This window comes from Lutjanus erythropterus, chromosome 17, assembly GCF_056507025.1.
Source record: "Lutjanus erythropterus isolate fLutEry1 chromosome 17, fLutEry1.hap2, whole genome shotgun sequence".
NCBI lineage: Eukaryota > Metazoa > Chordata > Actinopteri > Lutjaniformes > Lutjanidae > Lutjanus > Lutjanus erythropterus.
In genome coordinates this window covers 25963789-25988793 of record NC_139333.1, presented here as the reverse complement: position 1 = coordinate 25988793, position 25005 = coordinate 25963789, and the positions used below count along the sequence as shown (strand labels likewise).

The 25005-nt window shown below is 37.7% G+C and overlaps 1 protein-coding gene across 1 annotated transcript; it reads left to right on the top strand.

Moving 5' to 3' along the window:
• Positions 1 to 1840: 1840 nt before the first annotated feature.
• On the top strand, positions 1841 to 18042 carry acsl5 (acyl-CoA synthetase long chain family member 5). Its single transcript, XM_084740161.1, has 21 exons — positions 1841 to 1981; positions 3312 to 3471; positions 3627 to 3738; positions 4609 to 4673; positions 4770 to 4871; positions 4960 to 5059; positions 6657 to 6835; positions 7008 to 7040; positions 7142 to 7193; positions 9593 to 9666; positions 9772 to 9849; positions 9947 to 10081; positions 10198 to 10332; positions 11383 to 11478; positions 11914 to 11986; positions 13221 to 13309; positions 13940 to 14056; positions 15264 to 15407; positions 15492 to 15593; positions 15920 to 15991; positions 17689 to 18042. Exons 2-21 carry the CDS (start codon positions 3316 to 3318, stop codon positions 17824 to 17826), a joined length of 2052 nt encoding a protein of 683 aa, XP_084596287.1. The 5' UTR covers positions 1841 to 1981; positions 3312 to 3315; the 3' UTR covers positions 17827 to 18042.
• The last annotated feature ends 6963 nt before the right edge of the window (positions 18043 to 25005 follow it).

Here is a 25005-nt window from a genome sequence, read left to right as displayed (position 1 = left end):
ACCCATTTAAATCACTGGCTTCATTAAGGTGCACAAAATATTCAGGTTTTTGTCTTTATTCTGAAAAAGACAATATTCCTTTGAGACGGTTTGCATGGGTAATGAAAATGAATGTTCTACTAATATTCCTGTTTATATCCAAAAACCTGTTTTTCATAATGTTTAAAAGTAGGTGTGTTTCTCTTCTGACCAGAAATGTGAGCTTTTATTTTGTGCATTCATCTCTACTCCAGCCTTGAAAACTGTCAGCTAGTTTTGTTTCAGATGCACAGAGCTAACAGGAAAGAAGCTGCATGTTCAAACTGCAGTTAATAATCCCAATGGAAGCGCATATTCTGAATGTGCTGCTCTATTAAATTAATCATCAACTGTTTTGATAAAATCAAAATTATAAGAAACTTTGTCAAAATTAGTTATTTTTATCTGAATAATGATAGTGTCTTAAAATAATCCCAAAATAAAGAGAAACTTTCTCAAAATAATGACTTAGTATCTTTAAATAATCTTAAAATAATGACTTAGTATCTTTAAATAATCTTAAAATAATGACTTTGTATCTTTAAATAATCTTAAAATAATGACTTTGTATCTCAAAATAATGAGAAACTGTCAGAATGAGTTACTTTTCTCTAAATAATAAGTGAATATAAGAAAATAACCTCTAAATAATTAGAAACTTTCTTATGAGAATGACTTTGTATCTCAAAATAAAGACATAGTTTATGAAATTAATGAAAAATGAAATGTTTTAGTACCTTTAAATTATCCCTAAATAATGAGAAACCTTCCAAATATAATGACATAGTATCTCAAAATAATGAGAAACTTTCTGAAAATTAGTTATTTTCCTCTAAATAATGATTTAATATCACAAAATAATGAGAAACTTTCTTAAAATAATGACTTTGACTGACTAGAATGACTATTTTGATAATCCATTAAACGCTTTAAGGTATTTTTTAAAGGAACGTTCTTCTGATTTCAGCTTCTCAAATGAGAAAAAATGTCTGGTTTCTTTACTCTTATCTGACAGTGAGCTGAATATCTTTAGGTTGTGGACAGAATAGGACATTTGAGGATGTCATCTTGGACTTTGAGAGACGCTGATCAACATTTTTAGACCATCTGTCAATGAAAATAGCCTTTACAGGAAAAACTTAAACTGACAAGATTAATTAATCGAGAAAATAATCGTTAGTCGCAGCCTGACTAGAATGCTGCTAAAACTTGAATAATATCCAAACAAACTTTTCTGTTTACTTGAGCTGCATCAAATTCTGAATAATTAGTTGTCAGTGAAGGTTTGCTTAATAACAGAAACACCTCAGGATAAACAAAACCGTCAAGTGGCCAGTTTATGAGAACAGTCCTGCAGTAAATCCTCCAGCGTGAAGATTATAACGTTCGTTTTTTTCTTGAATCTGTCTCAGTGTTGATTCACTGTCTGATGAGGCAACAGAACTGTGCACGTTTGAGCTTCAACACTGTGAACACATTTCTGTGATATAAGGACTTTGAATGTGATAAACTGCAGATAAGGCCGCTGACCTTTCATCAGCTGCAGCATCTCGGCCTCGTCTCAGATAAAGTTCATCTATCTGGATTCAAATCAAAGCCATTTATTGGTCAGTAGAGCTTTAAAAAAATCATTTTAAAGCAGCTTAATAAATTGCACCATACACACTTTAATATTATGACATGACAGAGCAGTTTCTACTTCTGTGCTTGTAGTATTTTTCTTTTTTTTTTTTATCAGTGGAAGTGATGGTGGCCAAAGTTCAAAGGTTCTTTTAACTCTGTCAGGCTGTTTTATGAGCTCTCGTTCTCCGTGCAGAGCAGAGGAAAAAGATCTGCTGCACACACACACACACACACACAGACACACACACACACACACACACACATACATACACACATACACACCTGTCCGCCATCCTGTCAGCTGGGAGCAGAAAGGAACACCTGAGAGGATCAACAGCAGGTAGGACAGTGACATTTCTCTGTTTTTTAATTGTCTGTTCACACAAAGTAACAATGGATTTGTCAGTTGAGTCTTGGAAGGAGGACAAAATATATATTTTACCTTTCTGAAATAATTTTAATCATTATCATGAGTTTTTCCACCAAATGCATGCACCGTACCCTGTTAACTTTAAAGGTATACTGTGCAGGATTTAAATAAATAAATAAATAATTTGCAGACTTATGACCTTATTGAAGTCGTGGTGGTGTCTGTATCTGCAGAAACTGTTCTCTGCCTGTATTTAATCATTAATTTGCCAAGTTAAAACATCAGATAGTGCCAAAGACAGAATGTGACGACCAGGAAATGTGACAAAAATCAACCATCTTTTAAAAACATTTCAAAGGTAGAATATGCAGGATTGTTGGAGTCCATATTCTTCACATGAGACCCTCCTCTTATTATGCAGTCTATGGTATATTCTCATAAAATATAATTAATCTTGACCTTTGTGTTGTTAACAATTATGACACACAATTGAATAGATCGCAAAAGCTTCAGAAAACCTAATTTGATATATTTCATTAGGAAGAACATCATTCCTAACCTCTTCAGACATGTCTTAAAGGGAGAGTTCGTTTTTTTCTGAAGTGAGATTGTATGAGGTTCTGATCTGTAGTTGATGAACAGCCCACTGCTCTGCGGACAAAACGTATTTTAGTCCCCTGATAAAAAAAACCAAAAACAAAACAAAAAATCCCAGGTGACACAATTGCACATGTGAGAATTTGGCCTTCAAACCTTTCTGCCAGAAAGGGCTGTATAACGTGGTTTACTAGCTTGGTAGGGCTACTTTCAAAAATGTGTTTTGGTACAAAAACTGATTACCTGTTTAAAAAATGTAATCAGTAACCCAATCAAAGTGACTTTTTAGGTTGCTTAAATATGTCTTAGCTTCTGTGTCGACCGCCACCTGGTGTAGCTGATACTCTTGAGCAAGGATGAGTACCTCATACAACCCCACTTGAAAAACTCTGAACTATCCCTTTAACCTCGACCTCAGTTCACCACTGAGGGACTGTGTATGTAAACACATTATCGCTGTATGTATGGACTGTAATGTTCTGAGCATTTATGGGCTGGACTCTATCTCGAGTGATTAGGAACAACTGTTGCACAAGTCATGCCGACTTTGACCTGAAGTTGCTATGGAGACGATATGAAGAGCGTCAATGAGCTCATTGCATTAAAGGACTACATATCTTTAATGATAGCACAGTTTTAGTTTGAGTGACTCCATGTCTGAGTTCTGAGTTTTAATAAAAACTAAACTTTCCCTGCGTCCCAGCACCATGGACTTCCTCATCCAGTTGCTGTTCTCCCCTCTGCCGATGCCAGCCATCATCTCCCTGTTGGCCGTGGCAGCTGCGACCCTGTTTTACCTCAACTCGCGGCCCAGTCCCGTCCGGACCGCCATCGACCTCAAGTGTCAAACCGTGGGCATCAAGGTCAAGAGTGCAGAGTTTTTAATAACATAAAATAATAGAGAAATATGTAACTATACAGCTTCAGTGTGCTGGAGGAAGAGTCTTGGACTTTTTTTTTTTTTTTTTATCAGTGAAATGTAACCATGATTTTCATTCTGGGTGTTTCATGTCCTCAGGACGGAGCGAGGAAGACTGCGTTACTCGAGAATAACAACAACCTGACGTCGTATCACTACAATGACGCCAAGACCATCTATGAGGTTTTTCAGAGGGGACTGAAAGTTTCAGGTGAAGAAAACTTTATTTAATGTATGCTGAAGTTTATGAAACCTTTCCTTTATTACATGCAGCCACTTTAATAAAAATAAACAAATAGTGAGGATAGAAATGTGATGGATTTGAGAATAAAGGTTTCATCCTTTTTGTTGAATTTGTGTTGCCACTAATCTTTGAGTTTTAGAAACCAGATCATGGAATATATTGCTGTTGGTCACAGTGAGCTGTGAACCTGATTTGTTCTTATTTTGGTGCCAGAAAATTTAACAGTTTTAATTGAAAACATTAAAGTTTTAACCATCATTCACTTTCACTTCAATTATTTTTAATTAACTTTTTTAAATGCAACTTTTTTGGGTTTCTAAAACTCAAAGATTTAAGTTTATCCAAAGAGGAAAAGTTCATTATCTCAAAAAAGATTTGATAAACTTGAGCGTTTGAGTTTGGCTCAAAACTCAAATCTATTGCAGTAAGTTTGAGTTTTCTCAGCTTTTTTGTTTTTACAGCGTAGACATACAACAATGATAAATAAATGGAAAAAAAAAACGTATTCATCACCATATAATTTTTTGCCAAAGCCACAGGGAGCCACAGATTGAAGACCTTGATCTTGAGTGACCGTTTTTAAATTGACACAAGTGAGTGAGTGTCATTTAGTCCAGTTATATTGGAGAGAAGGCAGACATCTCTACGGCAGATTTCTACAAAACTCTGCAGCTCAGACTAAAACAATCTAGATGGATAAACAGCACTACAGGCTGGGGAAAATATGCATTTATGCGTAAAGCAACTAAATGTATTTCTGTGGAGCTTTTTATTAATTTCTGAAAATATTCTACTACAATACACATAGTTTAATGTTGGTTCATTTCTCCTCTGCAGGTAACGGACCGTGTTTGGGATACAGAAAAGCAGGCCGGCCGTACCAGTGGCTGAAGTACAGACAGGTAAAACTTCAAGAAACACCTTCAACATTAGATAAATATGTTAAAGATGAAGTGTTGCCAACTCCAGCTTAACTTTACTCCTCTTCCTCCGTGAAGGTTTCTGACAGAGCGGAGCACCTGGGCTCAGGGCTTCTCCAGAAGGGTCTGAAGCCGAACACGGACACTTTCATCGGCATCTTTGCTCAGAACAGACCCGAGGTGAGCTGCTGCTGATGTCTTGGTGTTTTATAAAGCGGGTTTGAACAACATGTAAACGCTGCCTCTCTGTTTCATGGGTCCCTCACAGTGGATTATCAGCGAGCTGGCCTGTTACACCTACTCCATGGTAGCGGTTCCCCTGTACGACACCCTGGGTCCTGAGGCTCTGGTGTTCATTATTGACCAAGGTAATTGGAGCTTCTCTTGCACCATAATGCTGCTAATTACAGAGTCTGAGTCCAGTAACTGGCTGGTCCCCACAGGGATCTGTGTGAACTCTGCAGCACTCTAATCTCTTCTCACTTATTTATCACACCTGCTCCTTCAATCTGTGCAATGATGGAAACATAAAAAAGCCATGGTTCTCCTCGAATGCATTAAAACTGCAGTAACGAGCTGGTTTGGAAAATATAATGAAAGGAATGTGGGGAGAGAAAGTACAAAGTTTTCAGAAAAATAAAAACCTGAAAACTTGGCTTGAAATAGTGAAAATGCATATATGATACCAAAGTTTAGTTTCTCATTAAGCATCCACAAAGATCTGAATGAAGATACATGTTCAGAATTATCAGGAAACCTGGTTTCGGCTAATTTTGCTGTTTAGAACATTTTTCATGTATGTGGGCGTGTCAGCTCACGTTTGATTGACAGCTGCTTCAGGAGGCCTTTTTTAGGATTGTTGCGGCCTAAAATGCCTGATGTCACAGCAGCTTTTTAAAAAAGTTGCAATACTTTTAGGCAGAAGTATACAATGAAATTGCAGGGCCATGTGAAAATTGCAAAAGAAAGTTGCAATTTTTTTGTATAATTCATTAAAAATCAAAGGGAACTCATTCCAGGGAGAACAAAACCACACTCGAGTGTTCTCACTAACCTTAGCAAAAAGACTCGGTCTCAGCTCTCTTTACAGCCTTCAGACTCCGTGGACAGAAACCGTCCTTTTATCTTGCAGGACACAGGACGTGTGGGCGTTTGTGTTTATAAGCTGGCCTGTCTTATTGTTTGACTTTGGTGTTTTTAACATGTTTGTACAGATCTGAACTAATGTTACAGCAGATCGAGGCAGCGGTCGACCGGCAGCTCCGGTGTCCGGCAAGAGTTTAGCAGCTGTGAAGAAAGCACAGTTTGCCGTTCGTAAAGGCTGTCTAACAGACAAGTAAAGCAGGGAAAATGTTCTAAATATAACGTACACTTAAACTGATACTGATCCCATCCAGATTAAAACCACTATTTTTGTTAAAAGAAGTGACGTAACAGCTTCATCTCCCTGTTGTTGAGTTGTGCAGACTCAGACAGCAGCTGCAGCAGCAGGAGAAGAGAAGTTCCACATAGCAACTGACATGGATTTTTTATGATTGGTTTGTGGAACTAATTGTGTAATTTTTGTTATAAATCTCGAGCACAAACGCGTCCAATTCAAACCAAAAATAGGAGACAGTACAAAAACTTCGATGACAATATTTCGAGTTGGATTTCTAATGCTTCCTATTATGTACATAAGACCCTAAATTATATGGTTAAAAGAATTTTGTGGATTTGGGTTTACAAAGACTTTAAGCACAGTAATTAAGTATTTGTACTTTCTTACATCCCAAATCTGACTGTGGTTAATTACCTTATACAAGCCCACTTCAAATAATCCAAACAATCCCTTTAAAAATCCATTTTTTATCTGTTAATCTTTCTCTACAACATTAATAATTTAAGCTAAAACCAGCAGCACTGTTCCCAACCTTTGCTTCTGTTTATTTTACTAGTAATGCAGCTTAAGTGTTCCTCTTTCAGCGGAGATCTCCACGGTTCTTTGTGACAATCAAAACAAAGCAGAAACACTGCTGCAGACCAGGGAGAAAGGCCAGACCCCGGTCCTCAAAACCATCGTCGTCATGGACTCTTTCGACTTGGAGTTGGTCGAGAGAGGAGCAAAGTGTGGGGTGGAGGTCGTGTCCATGCAGGATGTAGAGGTATTTGCATGCCGAACACAAATAACGAACTGGGAGGTCACTGCTTGTATTTATGCTGGCTTCATTTCAAGCATGAACAATTGTTTTAGTTCTGTACTTGCAACTAATGCTGTTAAAAGAAGCACAAACACGATTGAAAACACATGTTTTTTTTTTTTTTTTTGTTCTCCAGGCTCTGGGGAAAAGTAATCTTCAAAAACCAGTTGTAAGTTTGTTTCTGATAAACTCATGTAATCAATTTAACATTTTTTATGAGATTTAAAAAGCTACATGCTGTTCTGATGTGCTGATTTTGTGTCCCAACAGCCACCGAAGCCAGAGGACCTCAGTATTGTTTGCTTCACCAGTGGCACTACAGGTGATTTATCATCTGCAGAGTAGAACAGTCCTCCTCAGGCCTCCATGATGTTTGAATCTTACATGTGAATGAGCAGCCAAAGCAGCCATGGTTGAGTTGATCTGTAGCCACACCAGCCTCGGGATGGTGATGTGGGTTTGTTTGTCCATTACTTTGTTCCAGACTAAAATATTTCTGCAACTACTGAATGGATTGCCACAATCTCCTGATAGGGGTGAAATGATTCACTCATGCATCCAATATATCAGACTTTAATGCATAAGATGTGAGTAAAAGCTAAATGTGAATCTGGAAAAAAAATAAATACAGCATTAGTGTATTGATACATGTCATTAGGACATGCATAGGTTTCATTTTTGGCATCAAGGAACTACCACTGTAACTAACTCTGACGTCGCATTGCACCATCAAACTTTCATAACACGTAAGTGTGGAATAAGTTTGGGTTTTATGGCAAAGATTTATGTATAACGTGTCTGACAGCAGAGTACAGAGCCACGAGTCTCCTGATCCACATAGACGTCATATGAGGGAGAGCAGGTAACACGTAGCATTACTGTTCCTCCACACCTCACTTCCTCTACACGGTCAAATTCAATCAAAACCACAGAACTCTTCATATTAAACAGAGCAGCAGATCATCTCACTGCAAAAATGCATTTTAAACAGTTTGTTCACAGATTCTCATTTAGGCTACAGCATCTCATCTACACATTCATATTAAGATGTTAACACCACTGTAACGTTCCCTTCTCTCTGTCTTTTCTGTTACTGGATTCAGTAAAACTATCAGAATTTCGTCTTGCAACTAAAAGTACCCTACAAAAAGAGCATTAATACAATCAAAATGTAAAGATTCACACATTGCATTGTGACTGGGCTCAATTGTACCAAATTGTTAGCGACAAAAGTTTCTGAGATGCATTGAATAAGTGAGATGTACACCTGTATCCCCCGAGGATGAATCCTTTATAACTTTGATCCCCTGTTTTTTGCTCTAGTCCCACTGTGAAGTTCACATTTGTGGTCATGAGTGAAATTTAACTATTGGATGGATTGCTATGACATTTGGTACATGCACTCATGAATCCCACATGATGAATCCTACAAATTTTGATCCTCCTAAATATGGGACTTTTTTTCCTGTCTTGATTCAAGAGAGTGTTCTCTCAGTTTGAGAGCATGGCTCATTGATTTCATATTATTCTTTTTCCATCCAAAACGCTGCCCTCACACTCAAATGGACTCTGTTTGCACTTATATTTGCTCTGCTTCTGCTCAAACCATGTGCTCATACTCAGATATAAATTGGGTGCATTCCAATCATATTGTACTATTTGATGACAGGAAACGATTTAGTATGTCCCAATACAGGGTACTGCATGTGGCTACAGTATGCAAGTCAACATGTTTTTCTAGCTATACTGACCCACAATCCTCTGCCCAGAGGAAGATGCGTCGCATCGACTGAGCTGCTGAGAGGCCGATGACAGCTTGCATCCTTTGCAAATTTCTTTTTACTAATTTTCTTTTTACTACAGACTGGATTTATCTTCAGGGGGAAGTTCAAGGTGCACTGTTATGATGAAGTAGTATATTGTAAATGTATGCATACTGCATGCAACAGTATTCACTTTGTAAAGGCAGCTGTAGTACGTCCTTGAAAAGCAGGTATGCAATTCACAATTCTTACCTTATTGTGGGACCTTATACATCTAATAAAGCCTTGGTAAATGAACACGGTTAAAGAGTGCAGGGAATCTTGATGGTGTTATTGCACAAAAAAAAAAAAAAAAAAAATCCAAGAACAGAGCTGAAAATTGAAATTTACAAATGCACAGAAGCAGCCTGAGTGCATGGAGACTGGCTGAAGCTCGTGCGAAGGAAATCTTTTGCCAACAACAATACATCTGTGCAAGCATACAGTTTGAGCAGAAGCAGAGCAAATCTAAAATGCAAGCAGGAGGTATTCGAGTGCGATGGAAGGGTTTTGAAGGAAAGCATTATCAAATCTGAACATGAAATGGATGAGTCATGCTCCCAAATTAAGAGCTTAAAAAGCTCCATATTGCTAGGGCTGTGCTACAGTTTAAAAACAAAAAGCCATTCAAATGAGTGTCTTGCACTAATTAGCATGCAAACTAAGATGGATAATATGGTCCACATGCCTGCTAAACATTAGCATGTTAGCATGAATTTAGCCCAAAGCAGACAGACTTTCACAGCTGATGGCATGACTGTAGTAGTGCCACTACTTGTCTGTTTAAATCACTTATTACTTGACTAAGGTCATAAAATTAGTGCAGATTTGATTATTTATGTCAACTAAGCTTTTATAAATGTGTGTCTCTAAGGTATGAAATTTGTCAGAGGTCAAATACTTAGTTTGTCTTTCTCAGGAAACCCCAAGGGAGCGATGTTGACCCATGAGAACGTGGTCGCTGATGCTGCAGGTGTCATCAGAGGCTTTGAGGTTCGGATAAATAATCATTAACATCACTTTAATTATCTGATGTGAGTATTTTGAGTGCATTACGTCACAGACCTGTTGCTATCAGATCCTCTGTGTGTCTCACAGTCTGCAGTTGTTCCAAATACCGAGGACGTCAGCATTTCATTCCTGCCTCTAGCACACATGTTCGAGAGAGTTGTACAGGTGAGCTCCAGACTCCATTAATCCTTTTATTTATAAATGAGAGTAATGAGGATATCATGAAGTGTTTTTTTAATGACGTTTTGTCTGTTTCTTGCAGACAGTGATGTACGGTGCTGGGGCTAAGGTGGGATTCTTCCAGGGTGACATCAGACTGCTTCCAGATGACATGAAAACCCTGCAGCCCACCATTTTCCCAGTCGTGCCTCGACTTCTCAACCGTGTCTATGACAAAGTTAGTGATTTGTGGCGGACACAACAGCCCCCTCTTTCCCCTCATTCTGCTTTAAACATCAACCTGCATGTCTAGTTTCTGACTTCAAATGCTGTAATCAAAACTGCTGTCACCAGGTTCAGAGTGGAGCCAAATCACCTTTCAAGAAATGGCTGCTGAACTTTTCTGTGGAGAGAAAATATGCTGAAGTGAAGGAAGGAATCATCAGGAAGAACAGCATATGGGACAAACTCATCTTCCACAAAGTGCAGGTATTGTTTCTGTTTGTACAAACACACTTTACAGCCCTTTTATACATACAGTCCATCCCTGAAATCAGGGCTGTTTCTAGTTTTTTGGGGGCTCTGAGCAAAATGTTGTTTTGGAGCCCTGATTTTGTGAAATTACAGTGAGGTAAACCTGAATCCTCTAAGGTGGTCTGGGGCATGCATTTAAAATTTAAATGCATCAGTCTGGTGCACTTTAAAGGGCGACTGCAGCACTGTTTTTCTCTAGGTTGCTAAACATGCTGTTTCCTTAAAATTCTTCACAATAAAAGTTGTGTGAAGTGATTTAAATGCTTTTATTATGAAGCAGCACAATCAGTGTGTTCAGTCAGGTGTTTCATCAACAGTAAGTTACCACGACTCCGGCACAGCTGAAAATGAGACAATGAATAAAGCAGATACCTGAAAGTACAAACAGCGACAGAGGAGAGAAATTAATTTCACAGCAAGATTCATTTAGAAGCTACAACAGTACTAAGATCTGAGCATAAAGAGACTTTTAAAAATGCCTTTCTCTCTGCTCTCCTGTACACACAAGTTCTTCTTCTTTTTTTTGGTTTTGCATTGATTCATTAATTTAACGTACACTGATGTGTAAAACAAGAATGGCTGAGCCTCATGAAGAAAAGAATGAACACAGCGGTTGCTGCGATTGCTTGCCATCCCATGCCCATGGAAACTGCGGTTATTCAGAGAGCCTTAATCCAACCCTCGTTTAACGTATTGGATGTTTCTTGTAGATCATGGAAAAAATAAGTGTCTCGCAAACTTGATGAATATTAAATACATTGCCATTACCTTGCCTTGTGACTATCATTACCGCCATCTGCTGGTCAGTCCTTTGCCTCATCTATTCTGTTACTGACATGCATGTGTGGAAAAAGTACAAGATGGAAACGTTCCTCAAAGTAGGAACATGTGTGAAACTAGCGCTGCCTGGAATATTAGCCCAATAAACTCCCAGAAACTATGTGTGAAAGATTGTTATAGAAACAGGAAGTCGGTGAATCTAAACATGTTTTATCTCGACTGCAGGAGTCTTTCGGGGGACGAGTGCGGGTGATGGTGACGGGAGCTGCACCCATATCTCCATCTGTTCTCAACTTCCTCAGGGCTGCTCTGGGTTGCCAGGTAATAAACATTTATCCTCTCTTTGTTCCGTGTCTTCATAAATGTTTCCATATCCATGCGATCTCTTGACTTCAAAATGTTACTGGCGAGGGTCATGTTTACTCAACCTTGAATCACACATCAGGAAATCTTTTTGAACACGCACAAAAAGCTAAAATCGGCTCACTAAATGCAATATTTTTTTGGATCTAATTTAGCTCATTTGTAAATAATTTGGGTTGGAAGACAATGATGTTGACCCAGTTTCTGTTCAATGTTTGAACCTCGGTAAACTCTGAGGTGTTTGCAACAAAACGACACTGCTACAGTCACTCTCGTGTTTAGGGAGAGCAGAGGTTGCACAACAGTGTCCAGCTGTTATTGATCGCTTCATGTTGTCGTGATGACCTGGTCACTCTGATCTTATTCCACTGTTTTTGATTCGACCTCTCTCAGATCTTTGAGGCATACGGCCAGACAGAGTGCACTGCCGGCTGCACCTTCACCACGCCGGGAGACGCCACCTCAGGTATGTTGTTCAACCTGAAACTGTCCCCAAATTTGTGACAGGACCTACCCTACAAGCAGCAGTGAAAAGTAACTAGAGTACCTTTACTCAGAGTACTTGAGGACAAGTTTGAGGTACTTAAGAATTTCTATTTTTTTGTTACTCTGTACTTTTTACCCCACAATATTTATCTCAGATATTATTTTACAAATTAAGATTTTACATAAGTTTTTATATTTGTGTTTAAACAATTAGTCAATTAAGTTATTTTTCAATCAACATTTTCAGCTTCTTAAACGTGAAAATTTGCTGCTTTTCCTCGTCTTGTATGACAACTCAAAGCACAAACCTTGCAAAACAACAAGGCTTTTGTAGTCTGTTACAGGCCACATTTTGGCCTCTGTCGTGGCTCAAAGTTTAATTTCATCTTAAACCAGAGCATCTGCAGATAAATTCCATGCCTGATATGTAATGATCCACTAAAGTTAGGCACAAAACAAGATAAATATGTTCTTATCTTCATGGTCATCTTGACTTCAAGAGAGCCTGGAGGGGACAATTTAGTGAGATTCAACTCTTTGTTTTTCAGGAAGAGAGAAGAAGGCGAGGAGGGCTTTTATTTTGTGCAGTGCTGCAACAAAAGTCCTGAATAAATCCCAGTGTATAAGATGGAAAGTTTATCCCGTCAACTTTAGTTAGCTGAATGCAGGATGCTCAGTTACACCGTTCCATGCATCTTTAAGAAGACTGCACAAAAACACTTCACTAAAAACTTTGCATACTTTTTGTGTAAGAAAATTACACTGCTATACAAAATAAACTTTATTCAAAACTTTGCAGTAGGTGCTTCATCCGTCACTTATCAGTGATCTGCACTCTGAGTGACCTCTTCTAGTTGTGATGGTTTTGTCTCAGTTCTTTTCTCAGTAAATCCATTTAATTGTGCAGTTTGTAAAACTTAAAGTAATCAGATTAATCCATGATGAGAATAATCACTAGTCTCAGGATGTAAGAGTTTAAGCACCATTTGTTGATTGAGCTGGAGCTCATTTTAAACTTCATGCATGAGAATAATCATCAAATTGACGTACCATTACAATAATGCGTGTTGAAGACTAATTTCAGTTTTGACTAACACTGCATATGATTTCAGATTTGGTATTTTAATAATCAGTTTAGTTTGTTATTGTCTGTGGCATGTCTGTCAAAATAAACAGACTTAAAACGATCATCTGTAAATGATCTCGTACCTCAGGACACGTTGGGGTGCCGCTGCCGTGTAATATTGTGAAGCTGGTGGATGTTGAGGAAATGAACTACTTTGCTTCAAATGGAGAAGGGGAGGTAAGACGAAGGAAACTGAACAGGTGAGGTGAGGTGGTGGGAAATGATTTTAAATTACCACCTGACCAGAGAAACATTAAAGAGCAGGATCAAACCCAGGAGGACGAGTCTCACATCCATAAATTATACAAACATCAGCAACACATGGTTTATCCCTAAATTAATCAAGTTGGCAACTACAGTTATCATAATTTGGAGACTGTTTTTGTTTATAATTACATGGCACCATTAACAGTATGCCGAATTAGTTATTAGCAGTTTGTTTGCAGTGAATCCATTAATGTACAGCCAACTGTCACCAGATTACTTTAATTCTGAAGAAAACTTAAAAACTGGATTATTCTCAGGCACGTTCTGAAGGGATGAGGTGCAGTTAGTTGTAATATTTTTATTTGTTGCTGCATTTTGCAAAGAACAAAGCCACATAACACATTAAACCTGTTTTTTTGGAATGAAATCAAACTTTAAATGGTAAATAAAAAAATAAAAATAAAAATTTAAGACTTAAGATGATCTCTAATATCATGAAGATTATAACCATTTTTAACGGTTTAGAAGTTTTTTTTAAGTAAAACCTATTAAATGGTCTGCTGATACTTCCTTGTTTTATTGTTTCTTGGTCTTGTTCAGGTCTGCATCAAGGGTAGAAACGTGTTCAAGGGTTACTTGAAAGACCCAGAGAAGACTGCAGAGGCTCTGGATAAAGACGGTTGGCTCCACACCGGGGACATCGGAAAATGGCTTCCGGTAAGAAACCAAAACCCAAATAAAGTTTTCCTCCTATTACATGTAAATGAGTTTACCACCGACTGAAGAAGAACAACCACGAGCTCGTCTGCATGGACGGAGGCCAGTTATATCGGTAGATATGATAAGTTCAGTGTTTGAACAAAGGGACGTAAGGTGGAATCAGGTTTTAAAAAAACTGGTTAATTTTCTTTGTTTGCCAGAGGACTTGTCAGCTGAGATGCTGCAGTTTTAAAGGAATAGTTTGACATTTTGGTTGTTGAGATGCCACTCTATCAAATATAAATCTGGTGGCTGGAAGCAAATGGAAAGACGTAGCTGACCCGAATGATTTGACGCTTCTACCGTTTTACAAAGGAAGTAGACGTTGCATCAGCTGCATCAAAACTGAGGCAAAGGAGAAACAGAGCTCCTCTGTGGTGTTTATGATTTGACTGAAAACGTGCATGCATAAAAAGCAGGAAAGTCCATGTGATGCAGCTCACATGCACGAATGCAGCCCCATGAACACAGGTTGCGTTAAGCCCCCTGCTGAAGCTTTGAAGCCTAAAAAATTGTATCTAGGACAGCCCTACAAAGCTGCAGAAAAATATGTAGTTTGTTTAATTGTATTAAAAGTGAAGTTGTGGTTTTACTGGGGGGTTATGTGCTGCATTTTTCTCAGCCAGGAGCTGTAACTTCATGCAGTCTTGTCATCACTGATGTCGCCAGGCAACCGAGAAGAAACAATCTGGTGCATAAACACACATCTTGTTTTTTTTACTTGTTTGAATTAAACAAACAAGGTTGGAGCCGGGCAAACTATTTCCAGTCTTTTTGCTAAGCTAGGCTAACTGGCTGCTCGCTGTGCTTCACGTTAACAGCCAGACATGGGTGGCGTGTATCTAAGGGACTAATTTCCCAAAACACTAAACAATTGCTTAAGGACAACAATCCCTCACTCATTAGATCTTAAATTGTGACTCCATCTGCGTTAATTAAAAGTCAACTCAGCCGTTAGTAAAAAGCGTTGACGTAGGTTGCGGCGCTGATGTCCTCTCCTCCTTCAGCTATGTAGCAACGTCATCATGCAGAAACCTACGGAAAACATTTAGGAAGGGCTCAGGAAAATGGCATTTTGACACTATAACATGCACACTTTGACCAAAGTTTGACTGTTCAGATTTACTCTAAGTTTTTCCTCCTATCTGACTGTTTTGTTTAACAGAGCGGAGTCCTGAAGATTATTGACCGGAAGAAGAATATCTTCAAGCTGGCTCAGGGCGAGTACATCGCACCAGAGAAGATTGAGAACGTGTACGTGCGCAGTGGACCTGTGGCCCAAGTGTTTGTGCACGGGGACAGTCTGCAGGTACGTTTGCATCTTTGCAGTCTGTGCGCATGCAGCTCGTGCACTCTACTCGTCCTCCGATGATCTTTTGTTCTGTGTCTGTAGTCGTGCCTGGTTGCCATTGTGGTCCCTGACCCGGAGGTCCTGCCGGAGTTTACCAAAAACCTGGGCTGCCACGGCTCCGTTGAAGAACTCTGCAAAAACACAGTAATGTTTCTGTCTGGTTCTATCCTGCACATCTGTGTGTAGGAGGGGCTTTCCTTCTCGAATTGTAGAAAATAAAATCCATCTCGGGCAGATGATCTGGGGTCACTATAACACAGATGTCTCCTTTGCTCCGGCAAAGACGATCTGCAGTAAACATGATCATTAACACTAAAAGGAGCCAGCTGGACCGGTGCTTCAGGCTCGCTGCGAAACTCATGAGATGTCTGCAAATCAGATTGAATATTAAAAGTAGAGCAGGTTTAATTTGATTTCAGCTTTATCGGAATGCTTCTAACAGTGGCGACCTGTTTTCTTTTTGTTTGCAGGAGGTTAAGAAAGCCATTCTGTCTGACATGACCAGACTGGGCAAAGAAGCAGGACTGAAGTCGTTTGAGCAGGTAACAGCTCCTCATGAGTTCAACAAATGACACAACTGTGTGTAAAGTACATACAAGTCTGCTGTTAGCAGGTGAACATGCAGTTAATGGAAACTGTACAGCAAATCAAATGTCTACTGTAAATAAATTGATCAAATCGGGCAAATTGACAGACTGTGTTTACATGCACGCTAATTTTCCGCTGTTTTCTGAATATAATAATGTTCTGAATTTGATACTGGTCATGTAAAAGGCTTATTCCTAAACTAACACTGTGTAAGGATGTGATATGATTGCGATCAGTGGCTGCATACACACAATATTCTTGTTTTTTTCCCCCTAATTCTGAAAAAGACAATATTCCTACTAAGCTGTTTACATGCCTGATGAAAATGAATATTCCTCCAATATTCATATTTACATGCAGCTCTGCATACTGTGATTATAGATGCTTCTTTTTGTCATAATAGTATATTTTCAAAATTTTCTATTGGCGTGCAAATGCAGACTCCCTCTTTCATTCATTTAACCACCGTCTTGAAAAGGTCAGCATTGCGATATTTATGCATATATTTTTAAAAAAAGCACATTTACATGACTTTTTATCAAATTCAGACTATTGACATACTCTGATTATTAGTGGAAAACTAGCGTGCATGTGAACATAGCCCTTGTTGGCCTGCCCGTCATGGCGTACGGGACACTGCTGATGATGAGTGATGATGTAGTGGGCAGTTTCATGTAGGAACTACTTTCTTTTAGCAGTAGAATCTACTGGAACTACTTTAAAAATAGATCCTCTGTGAAACTGCTCCCAACGAGGTGTGTGGATTATCTCGAGTAACCCGTTGGTGAACTTTGGAAAGACGCACAGGTTTTGAGTTTTTCAAAGTATTTATTTGGCGCTTTGAGCACCACAATCAGAGTGCCATCTACTCCCATTATATCGGAGAGAAGGCAGACGCCTCCACAGCTGATATCGCCAAAACTCGGTTCAGCTCACACCAAAACTATCTAGATGGATAAACAGCACCACAGGCCAGAGGGAGAAATGTGTTTTTGATTTTTGAGGTGAACTGCACCTTTTTTTTTATGAAGATTTGTGCAAGAAAGAAGTATATAGAGGATACTGAACATTAGGTATGCATCAGACCTTTTGCATATTGGCAAAAAAAATATATGAGTAGGACTGTGTGAGGAGAAATAAAGTGACAGACCATTGCACAATGAGCATGTATCAGTTCTGGTACTATTTATAATATCAGCTGTAGGAGGTTTATCATTATGTTAATACACGGCTGCATGAAAACAGGAATATTAGAGCGACTCAGCAGTGATGTGTTTTGGAATAAAAGCAGAAACAGGAATATTTTTGCATGTGAACAGTCATTTCCTTCTGATCTTCTTGAACTGATTCTCATATTCTCATTTTTGACAACTTTAAAAGGTAACCTGAGATTTCTAGTTCTAAAGTTTGAGCACAGATCTTCTGCCACACATTTCATTAAACCTGGCTCAGTTCACCATCTAGTGGTTAAAATTAGCAGTTTTTGCTCAAATGAAATGCTCTCCTCTTGTCCTCTTTAAACCCCCTGAGAGAAGTTTTACTTTCTGAACAAATACTTTTAACTTTTTCTTCGGTTTGCATCTTGTATCCACCCACTTTTTTTTTTTTTTTGAACCATCTGCACTTTTTCCTCCTCCTCGACCTGTTGCAGGTGAAAGATGTTTACCTCCACCCGGAGCAGTTCACCATTGAGAACGGCCTGCTGACTCCAACTCTGAAGGCCAAGAGGGCCGAGCTCAAAACTCTGTTCCAGCCGCAGATCGACAAACTGTACGCTAACATGCAATAAATGGAATGAACCAACAACAACAACAGCAACAGCTCATCTGCTTCGGTCTTTGATTAAAACATGAATCAGTTCTCCTCTTGTGCTGCAGCTTTTTTAAACCTCCATTAAAAACAGATAAAAAAAACACCTCGGCTCTGCTCCGTGTTTTGGCTTCAGAGTCACCTGAGACAATGAGGTTCTGTTAAAGTCATCTTCCTGCAGAACAAATACAGCAGCGCAGCCTCGGGGGTTCGGGGGGGTGAGCTGGACCGACTCTCTGGCTACAACCTGACCGACTCATCCTGTTACAGTCCAGTCGGAGGCGGGAAGAACTAACCACTGAGAGCTCGGTGGTCGACTTCACAAAAGCCTCGAGTGCTCTTCTTGTTGAAACTGATAGTGTCACAGAATCACTGCACAGTCAGGAGATCAGCTGTTTTTAAGTTTCAGTCACGTTAAGTTTCCATGCAAGGAAATTTACAACATAATTGATTGAACACATTTATGCAGAACTGTTGTTAGATTGCATTAGATCATACAGGTAAATAAATAAACTGTCTGTGACTAATTTTCTTTGTTTTTTCATGGATGAGTAGAACTCCTTATAAGTAAATGGAACTTCCTATATTAAATCATTGATGTTACATTAAATGTTTAACCTATAGTCAATATTACAGGAAGTGATCAATACTGTTTTTATAATGGTAAAGAAGGTAAAACCATTATCAGGCATTTATTGAACAAAATTTGCCTGAAGTTTTAAATGCATAAATTTTTATTAACATTTTCATTTATCAAAGAAGTTTAGAAAACTCAAAATTTCAAGACAAACTACAATAAATTTTCTAGTTTTGAGCCAAACTCATTCTTCTTCTCATTCAGTTTGATCGACTACTGATCTTTTGATGAGATTATTTACTTTTCTTCTCTGGATAAACTTTTTGATTATTATTAATTTCTAAAACTCAAAGAGTTTACTTAAAGAAGAAATCAGAAGAAAGTTTGACTTGGACTCAAATCTCAAATCTGTTGCAGTACGTTTCCTTGCCGTTTTCCTTGCCGAGTTTTCTCAACTTGTTTTTTCAGTTTAAAATGATCCCTATAATCTCCAACTGTAAAAATACAAATATGCAGCCAGTGCACTCTTTTTTTAAAATAAGGTTTAATAATTTGTCAACTAAAATGTGTGTCAGTCTATGTGACTTTTCTTGTAAATTTTGATGGTAACTCGTCTCCATAAGTTGTCTATGGATACCAAATCAAAAAAGTCTTAAGGGAAAATATCGATATTTTAAATCTCACATTCACGCTACAATGAAAAGTTGTGACTAATTATAAAAGTTCACACCTTCACTTTTGGTCGAACATCTCAGGAAGCTTATATTTGGATCGGTGTAACAAGTAAGTTCAGATAAAGTTCAACTAGAGAAGAGTTTCTGCTTTGTGTTTGTCAACACTGCCCTCATGTGTTACAGTACAAATACTACAGGTAAGGAGGTTTTACTGTGCTGCAATATTCAACATCATTAGAAGAAATTAACGGAAAAATGAGGCCCTTTATATATATATATACATCTGTATAAATAAAAAAAATACAGTTTGTTGTGTTATAAAGCTGACTGACATGGAGAACGAAGTTTATCTTGTTACATATCTTAATTTTTCAAGAGAAAGTTTTGTAAGTGAAAATATGCTTAATATGTAATATGAAATATTGGTCTACATGTCACACAAAAGTTGTTTGATTCTTTATAGGAAGTTTATGGGGCACTTTTTTTTGTTGAAATAGAGATAAACTCCTAGACATGAGATCAGTAAATAAATATGAGTAAATAAAGTTTTGTGATTTGCAGGTCAAACACGGGAAACTAAACATGAATACATATGAGATATTTATATAATTAAATAAAAAGAAAAACATTATTAAATAATAAAATGCTTAAAAGCTCTGACTTTCAGTGTCTCTCACATTGAAACAACAACAAAAGATTTAGTTTGATGATGTCATGAAGTGGTGTGGGATCATGGGAGTTGTTGCCTTCACTTAAAAAGACACCACAGCTGATGAACATTAATCTGACGGGGGTAATAAGACAATATATAAAGTTTTATTCATATTATGTTCAGTCATGTTCTCTGATGTATCTCATGTTTTCATGGAAGTTACAGCAGCGAGCAGGAAACCATTACCACCGTTACCTTTAATAAATGACAAATTTCTCTGAGTCTGACCATAAGTACACAACTCAAATAAATTATTGTGTATACAAATGAATAAGTAATGGATTTTTTTCAGGGTGGGTTTGGTTTAATATTAGCAGCTCCTTCTGATCATATAAACTTTTTTATTTTTCTCTCTTTTTCCTTCTCCGCCTTCCTCCCTCTTCACTTCCCTATTTATCTGTTAATTAATTCAATTAAGCATTTTATTAATAGGTCCATTTTATTTTAGGTATATTAATTCATTTATTTAACAATTTAATTGGACAATTATTTTACTCTTTTTATTCCTTTTATTTGTGTTTATTTATACTGACATTAAGTGATATTGTCTTAGCCTTAGCCCTTTATTTTATTTATTCTTATTGTCATGTTTTTATTTCTATTTGTTTGCTTGTCTTCCTGCTCCGTCTTATTTATTTATTTATTTATTTATTTTACTATGTTCTAGTGTCTAGTTCAGTTTTAGATTCTGTCTCGCTTCAGTTTGGCTTCATTGTTTTATATTTTCACACTGCATCCTGCTTTTTTGTTTTGTCTGTCAAGGTGCTGTATAAATAAAGTTATCATTATTATTATTATTATTATTATTATTATTATTATTATTATTATTATTATTATTATTATCATTTATATATATAGTTTTGACCCTTAAAACCCTCCATAAAGGTGTCTGAAAGTTTGTAATCTGAAAAGTTACATTTAAAGTTAAATTGTTAAATAAAGTAAAATACTAAATATTCTATAATTAATCCTTAATTTTTTTAATTTTTTTTTTTTTTTTTTTTTGACTAATCCTGGCATATTTACAGTTAGATTTATTCATATGCACTGTCCTTGTGGAATAAATAAATAATTTTCAACTAATGTGCTCTGTAATGTGTCAGTGATGTAATGCTGCCACCTAGTGTTCGTCTTCTTCGTTGGTGTCGCTCCGGGCTGCAGCCGGGTCCTCCTCCGCTCCACCTGGAGTTTCCACCGGGACGAACCGCCGCTGCGGGACCTTCAGACGGCGCGAGTCCTCCGGTCGGTGACGAGCCTGAAGCTGGAGGCGGATGTCTCCTCCTCTCATGTGGTTTTTATAAAAACTGTCCGACAGTCGGTTTGTGGATTTGAAGTCGTCCTGAGGACAAACTTACCTGAGAGCCGGAGCAGCTGCACCGCACGCTTTCTTCAACATGGCTTCTTCCGCCACAGGTGACCGCGAGGAGCAGGTAAGCGGACTTTACTTCACCTGAAAGTAACTGTTTCATGCGGGGATTAAAGTCCCCGTTCGGTTTGTGAGACTTTGTTGAAACTGTGAAATAGAAACGTGGTGGAACGATTTTCTCTGAGGTTGTTGTCTTTATGTTTTACTGTGGAGAAAAAAAAGAGTCAAAAATCATTACAAATCTATCGATACTTCTCATTTATGCTGCTTTCTTATGCAAACGGTGCAGAGTTTTTACTGTTGTTGTGTTTTTAGTGTTGTGATGTGAAGTTTTAATGGTGAACGTTAGTTTGTGATTCATTCATATCTCAGCAGCTTTCCTGTGAGTCAACGGGACAGTTTTTACTTTCATTTGTTGAAGTAACATCTGTCTTCACCTGAAATACTGTAACAAATACTGAGAGAGTCACATTAAGAAAGTTACTAAGTACTAAGTAGTACTAAGATTTTTCATGTATCTGTACTTTACTCAAGTATTTTTCTTATAACTTTTTATTTTCACTCCCCACATTTGAACCCCCAACATTTTCAAAGCAGACTTGTTACTTTAGCTTTAATGCATTTGAAGATAATTATTGATTTTTTTTATTTGGCATCACTGTGTGCTGCTTTCCCAACATCAAGACTGATTTCAGCCTAAATGGACAGAACAATAAATCATTTAAAGGACAATTCCTTGGTGTATCTGTCAGTGCAGATCAGGCACAACAGACGCAAAGACGAAAATGATATGACAAGATGAAAAAAGTAACAAGATGAAGTGTTGTAAAAGATGTAATAAGGCTAAAAAAAACAATGTAGCAAGATGAAAAACAGTGTAAAAGATGTAACGAGACAAGAAAGATGTAACAAGATTAAAAACAATGTAAAAAGACTAAAAATGAAGAAAAATTTGTAAAAAGCCGAGCAAAAAACAGGACAAAATAGTTGTGATGAAACTAAAAACAGTGTGACAAGATGATAGACAATGTAAAAGACGTAACAAGATTAAAACGACAAAAAGGATGTAACAAGACAAAAAAGATAACATAAATAATAAATAACAAACAGAATGCCTCCATACTGCTCGCCTGGTGAAATCAAAGTCTCCTAATATGGTGAAAAATGTCCATCACTATTTCCTAAAGCTCGAGGTGACGTCACAGTCCAGAAATATTCAGTTTACTGTCAGAAAGTAGTAAACAAACCAGAAAATATTCACATTTAAACCGGAAACAAAGAATTTTGACTTTTTTCCCTTAAAAATGAATAAATTAACTAAATAGTTTTGGATTCATTAATAACTGTTTAATCGTTGCTGTTCTAAAATAGTCCATAATCAACAGATATTGAATTTAAAAACAGAGGATTAATAAATCCTCACATGGCCTGTATGATCATGATATTTGCTGTCAGTTCATGTTGATGTTGATTGTGTTGATTGACTGATTGTTTCAGCGCCGACGCTGCCAGAGGTGATTTAATCAGATCACACGTTGGCATGAGCTCCAGCATGAGTCATGCTCGTTTATTATAAATCCAAACCTTTCCTGCGATTAACATCTGAGATTTTCTCCTTTGTGTTTTTAAGCGTCAGCTCAGTGTCATCGTTTGCAGACACAGATCGTGGTTGTCGACACCAATGTCTGTTTTGACAGTGACGACTGACATCTTCTAATCAACCGTGCAGCCTTACAGGCACATACACGTGTTTATATTTGTTGTTTGTCTGTAACTTGTCATATTACTCTGTACGTTCACACACAGCGCTGCAGGTGCAGGTGTCATGTGTGCACTGTCCAGGATACAGGGTGGAGTTTGTCTGTTTGCTCTCACACAATAAACCTGCATGGTGGCCTGACAACGGGCAGTTATTACTACCACCACTGAGAAACTGAACCGCCTTCCACTTCACATTACAACCTGTGGTCAACCATTAATGGACAGATCAGAGGAAACACACACAGATCAACAGACAGCACGGCTAAAAGAAACCATCGCACACACACCTACTTTCTGAAAGGACATATGTTCACCAGTACAGTCAACATTTAAAAAAGCGCCACCTCATGTCTCAAGAATTTAAACCAAAGGTTCAGACAGAACGAAAAGCAAAATGCTGCGAGTTAAAACTCAAATTTCTCCTCATTGTTTTACTTATTGAAGGCCCCTATACTCAGGCATGGGGAGTAATAGATTACCTGAAATGGGATTATGTAATTAGGATACAAAAAAGGTAACTGTGTTGCATTACAGTTAAAGAAAAAGATGTAATCAGATTACAGGTACATTTAGTAAAAGTGGGGATTACTGGTTGCAATTTTATAATTCGATTTAAAATAAAGAAACCAACATCTAATTTAAATAAACATTTATGGGTCAGACCAACCGCTAACATTAGCAACACGAATCATCTCATAACATTAACTATACAGAATAACCAATAATGTTAGGCAGCTAACATTAGCTACACAAGCCGACTGATAACGTTAGCTACACAAGCAAACTGCTAACATTAGCTACACAAGCCGACTGATAACGTTAGCTACACAAGCAAACTGCTAACATTAGCTACACAAGCTGACTGATAACGTTAGCTACACAAGCCGACTGATAACGTTAGCTACACAAGCCGACTGATAACGTTAGCTACACAAGCAAACTGCTAACATTAGCTACACAAGCTGACTGATAACGTTAGCTACACAAGCAAACTGCTAACATTAGCTACACAAGCTGACTGATAACGTTAGCTACACAAGCAAACTGCTAACATTAGCTACACAAGCTGACTGATAACGTTAGCTACACAAGCAAACTGCTAACATTAGCTACACAGAAATCCAGCTTGCTAACTACCCTGTTATAGTTATACTGCTACATTTAAATGTTAATAATTAGTGCTATCTAAAAATATACTCATGCATAACAAAGGAGCAGCTGGACAAGCAATTATTTAACTTTCAATGAACAACATTTTTTAATTAGTAATTGTATCAGGCTAAAGTTTTAAGGTTATTGTTTGAACTTTGACATGCATTTCACAGTTTTATGTCATCACTTTGACTCGGCTCCAAGAAGAGCCCAAATTTGCAAACCCGTCTTTGTGTTTTAAGCATTTCTTTTGTCACACACACCAGAGAAATGAGAAAACAAAAACACAGTAGAAGTGAAATTAATACATCATTGGAAATGCTAATTTTACCAGCTACTCATGTCATGTTTAAGTTTGAAACAGCTGCTATCCTCTGAAGTTGCGACTAGTTTAATGTCTGCCAGTGCATGTATTGTTTACTGGAATGACAAAACAATGCAGTCCGTCAAGTTCTTGTATGCTACCTGCCAAAGTCGTGCATAATCATGAGCGTGTTGTTTGTACTTTATGGTATCAGTAAATAGTGTGGGACTGAAGCAGTGCAACTGGCTTGTAAGAGCAAAACCAGGGTGTGATTTTCCATCTCTGATGGGTGCAAAATCTTTTGTTCAGCTCAGAGTACATTATTTATCTTTTATTTTAAGTTTTCTCAATATTCAGGCTTTAAATTTCCAGAGCAATTATGCTCCTGATGTTTATTGAGACTGAGATGTCTACATGACTGTGAGTCAGTTGTCTTCTCATAGCGTTGCGTTTATATCGTAATACCTTTTCTGAATTTCTTAAATCTTGCCCTCGACTAATATCCCATAATATAATTTAAAAAATCTAGAACTAATAAAAACTAAACTGAATCCAAACAATAAAAACAAAAACAAAATGAGCAAACAAACTCTGGAAACTAACTAAAACTTAA

Excerpts from the sequence above, each read along its gene's own strand:
- acsl5 (XM_084740161.1), top strand. The coding sequence starts at position 3,316 with ATGGACTTCCTCATCCAGTTGCTGTTCTCCCCTCTGCCGATGCCAGCC. Across the intron at positions 14,057-15,263 it reads ACATCGGAAAATGGCTTCCG|AGCGGAGTCCTGAAGATTAT; the intron begins GTAAGAAACCAA and ends TTTGTTTAACAG. Across the intron at positions 15,408-15,491 it reads TGCACGGGGACAGTCTGCAG|TCGTGCCTGGTTGCCATTGT; the intron begins GTACGTTTGCAT and ends CTGTGTCTGTAG.